The sequence below is a fragment of the Lactuca virosa genome, chromosome 2 (assembly GCF_052849685.1).
Source record: "Lactuca virosa cultivar CGN04683 chromosome 2, Lactuca_virosa_CGN04683_v6, whole genome shotgun sequence".
NCBI lineage: Eukaryota > Viridiplantae > Streptophyta > Magnoliopsida > Asterales > Asteraceae > Lactuca > Lactuca virosa.
The window spans coordinates 196,501,470-196,504,515 of record NC_136427.1 but is presented as its reverse complement, the minus strand read 5'-3'; the positions used below and the strand labels follow the sequence as shown (position 1 = coordinate 196,504,515).

The following is a 3,046-nucleotide window of genomic DNA, read 5'->3' as shown; positions in this document are numbered from 1 at the left end:
ACACTAAGCAGTCTCGTTCAGAACTGTGTCGTAACCCAAACTGCTGCTTGAAACTTATATGATTTATCCAATTTACAGATATAATAATATTATATGATGTCTATTAGTTGATATTTGTTTATTTTTAGGTCATATTCATAGTGAATGATTTATTCTAGTTAAATATCTATAGTTTGAAGGAATGAGATTATTATAAGATCATTATTGGTGTTTTGAAGGTTGTAATTATATATAGTGAGGATAAATAGGAGATGCTTTTTAAAATTGCATTGAAACAAATGACAAACATATCAATAAAGGAACCTTTTGTATCTTCTCTTGGTATCATGTAACACAAGAAAACAATTTGTTACATTAAATAAAGTATTTATTTAATTTTTTTTTATAGTATTATATTATTTGTTTTAGTTTTTGGAAAAGGAAAGAAACGGAATAAAAAAGGAAATATAATTATTAGGGGGTCTTGGTCTGGCCTTATCTCCTTCTCCAGTTCATCTTGTGTTCCTCTCTTGAAGCTCGAGCCCCCACCCTTCACGAGCACTTGCCTCTTGCTTTCCAAACTAAAAAGAAGATTCAACTATTACTACTTCTATACTACTTTTACACAAACCCCAATCCTCCATTCGATTTCATCCAAGTTTCTTTAACCAATTGATATACAGATCTTTTCATCAGTCTACGAATTTAATCAACCATGAAGAGGGATCGTGAGCGTGAGCGTAAGAAGGAAGCAAAGCCATCGTCGTCGTCTTCAATGGCGGTTGGAATTGGAAAGGCGAAAGATTTGCATCAGTCGTTGCCGGATTCCGGCGGAATGGATGAGCTTCTGGAAGTGTTGGGTTACAAGGTGAGGTCAACGGATATGGCGGATGTAGCCAAGAAGCTTGAGCAGCTTGAAATGGTGATGGGTGAAGATGGGATTTTGCAACTGTCTGATACTGTTCATTACAACCCTTCTGATCTATCTGGTTGGGTTCAGAGTATGCTCTCCGAGCTCAACACCAACAGTTCTGATAATTCGTCTTCCACCAACTTCGGTATCGTTCTCCCCGGCGAATCCTCCTCCACCACCATGATTGATTTCTCCAACAACAAACAAATTGATACCCAACAAACAGGTGGTAAGATGTACGACGATGATCCATATGATTTGCGTGCGATTGCAGGTGGTGCTATTTACGGGACAACCGCAGAGGAGTCTCCGGTGTCTAGAAACGGAATTAAACGAATGAAAGCGGCCGCTCCTGGATCTGAAGCTGTTGACGTACCGCCGGAATCACCGAAACCGGTGGTTCTCGTCGATTCTCAGGAGGTTGGGATACGATTAGTTCACACGTTGATGGCCTGCGCGGAGGCGGTGCAGCAGGACAACCTGAAACTAGCCGACGCTCTTGTCAAACACGTGGGTCTCCTGGCGGCGTCACAGGCTGGCGCCATGGGGAAAGTCGCCACCTATTTCGCCGGTGCACTTGCTCAGAGAATCTACAAGATCTATCCTCAAGATGGGCTTGAAACTTCATGTTGGGAAATTTTACAGATGCATTTCTATGAAAGCTGTCCTTACCTCAAATTCGCACACTTCACAGCCAATCAAGCCATCCTCGAAGCATTCGCCGGAGCAACCCGCGTACACGTTATTGATTTCAGCTTGAACCAAGGGATGCAATGGCCGGCGCTTATGCAAGCTCTGGCATTACGCGCCGGTGGTCCACCGGCTTTCCGTCTAACAGGAATTGGGCCACCGCAACCGGATAACACCGATGCGTTACAGCAAGTAGGATGGAAATTAGCTCAATTAGCAGACACAATCGGAGTCGAATTTGAATTCCGTGGGTTTGTTGCGAATTCATTAGCTGATATCGATGCATCGATGCTTGATATCCGACCGGCGGAGGTCGAAGTGGTGGCGGTGAACTCCGTTTTCGAGCTCCACCGCCTCTTAGCTCGTCCCGGCGCCGTCGAGACGGTGTTGAATTCAATCAAAGCAATGAAACCGAAAATAGTGACTCTCGTGGAACAAGAATCTAACCATAACGGCGCCGTTTTTTTAGACAGGTTCAACGAAGCTTTACATTACTACTCCACCATGTTCGACTCGTTGGAAAGCTCGGCGTTGACTCAACCTCTCAGTCAAGATTTGGTGATGTCGGAGGTGTACTTAGGGCGGCAGATATGTAACGTGGTGGCGTGCGAAGGTACGGACCGAGTTGAACGCCATGAAACACTGAGTCAATGGCGGAACCGGTTAAACTCAGCCGGGTTCGACCCAGTTCACCTGGGGTCCAATGCTTTTAAACAAGCGAGCATGTTGTTGGCTTTGTTCGCCGGCGGCGATGGGTACAGGGTGGAAGAAAACGACGGGTGCTTGATGTTGGGGTGGCATACGAGGCCATTGATTGCCACCTCCGCTTGGCAACCTGGCAGTACTATTATCGAGTGATGAGTATGAGTCAACCCGGGAAACGATTCTGGTGAACTCAGTAGCTGTAATGAGTGGAATGGGAGACAACGATAGAGAAAGAAAGACCCATACGAGTCAAATCAAGTCTTTTCATAATTTACATTTCACACACCCGAGTCAGCTTTGTTTACGTTTTTTCCACTACTTTCTTTAAGTGGTTGATGTTTTTTTACTCGTTTAAATGGGAGTCGTTTGTACTTTTACTTTGTGGGGTTATAAACCCCAAATTTTATGTTTATATTTTTTTTTCTTTTATTTTAATAAAACGTCCGTCAGAGTTCCGGTTATTAACAAGTTTGAAGAAAGATTGATTATTATAAAAACCATTTAAAGTTTAATTTAATACCATAACAACAGGAAAGATAATAGAAATTCGCAATTTAAATTAAAACCGTGATAAATATGTTACTTTTTCTGTTACAATATTGTAATGGAAAAGATAACAGATCTGATCATAGTTTAAATTACAGTCTAACTAAATGTGTTACTTTTTTATGTTACAAATATCAAATTTAACCAACAAGAAATGACTATACTTTTTTAATAATAAAAAAATTCAGGAAAAAGAAGTTATTGATAACGAAT

The 3,046-nt window shown here is 41.7% G+C and overlaps 1 protein-coding gene across 1 annotated transcript; it reads left to right on the top strand.

Annotated features, from left to right (window-relative positions):
- The first annotated feature begins 446 nt into the window (after nt 1-446).
- On the top strand, nt 447-2,748 carry LOC145159971 (DELLA protein GAI-like). Its single transcript, XM_079079028.1, has one exon. It carries the CDS (start codon nt 695-697, stop codon nt 2,438-2,440), a length of 1,746 nt encoding a protein of 581 aa, XP_078935154.1. The 5' UTR covers nt 447-694; the 3' UTR covers nt 2,441-2,748.
- The last annotated feature ends 298 nt before the right edge of the window (nt 2,749-3,046 follow it).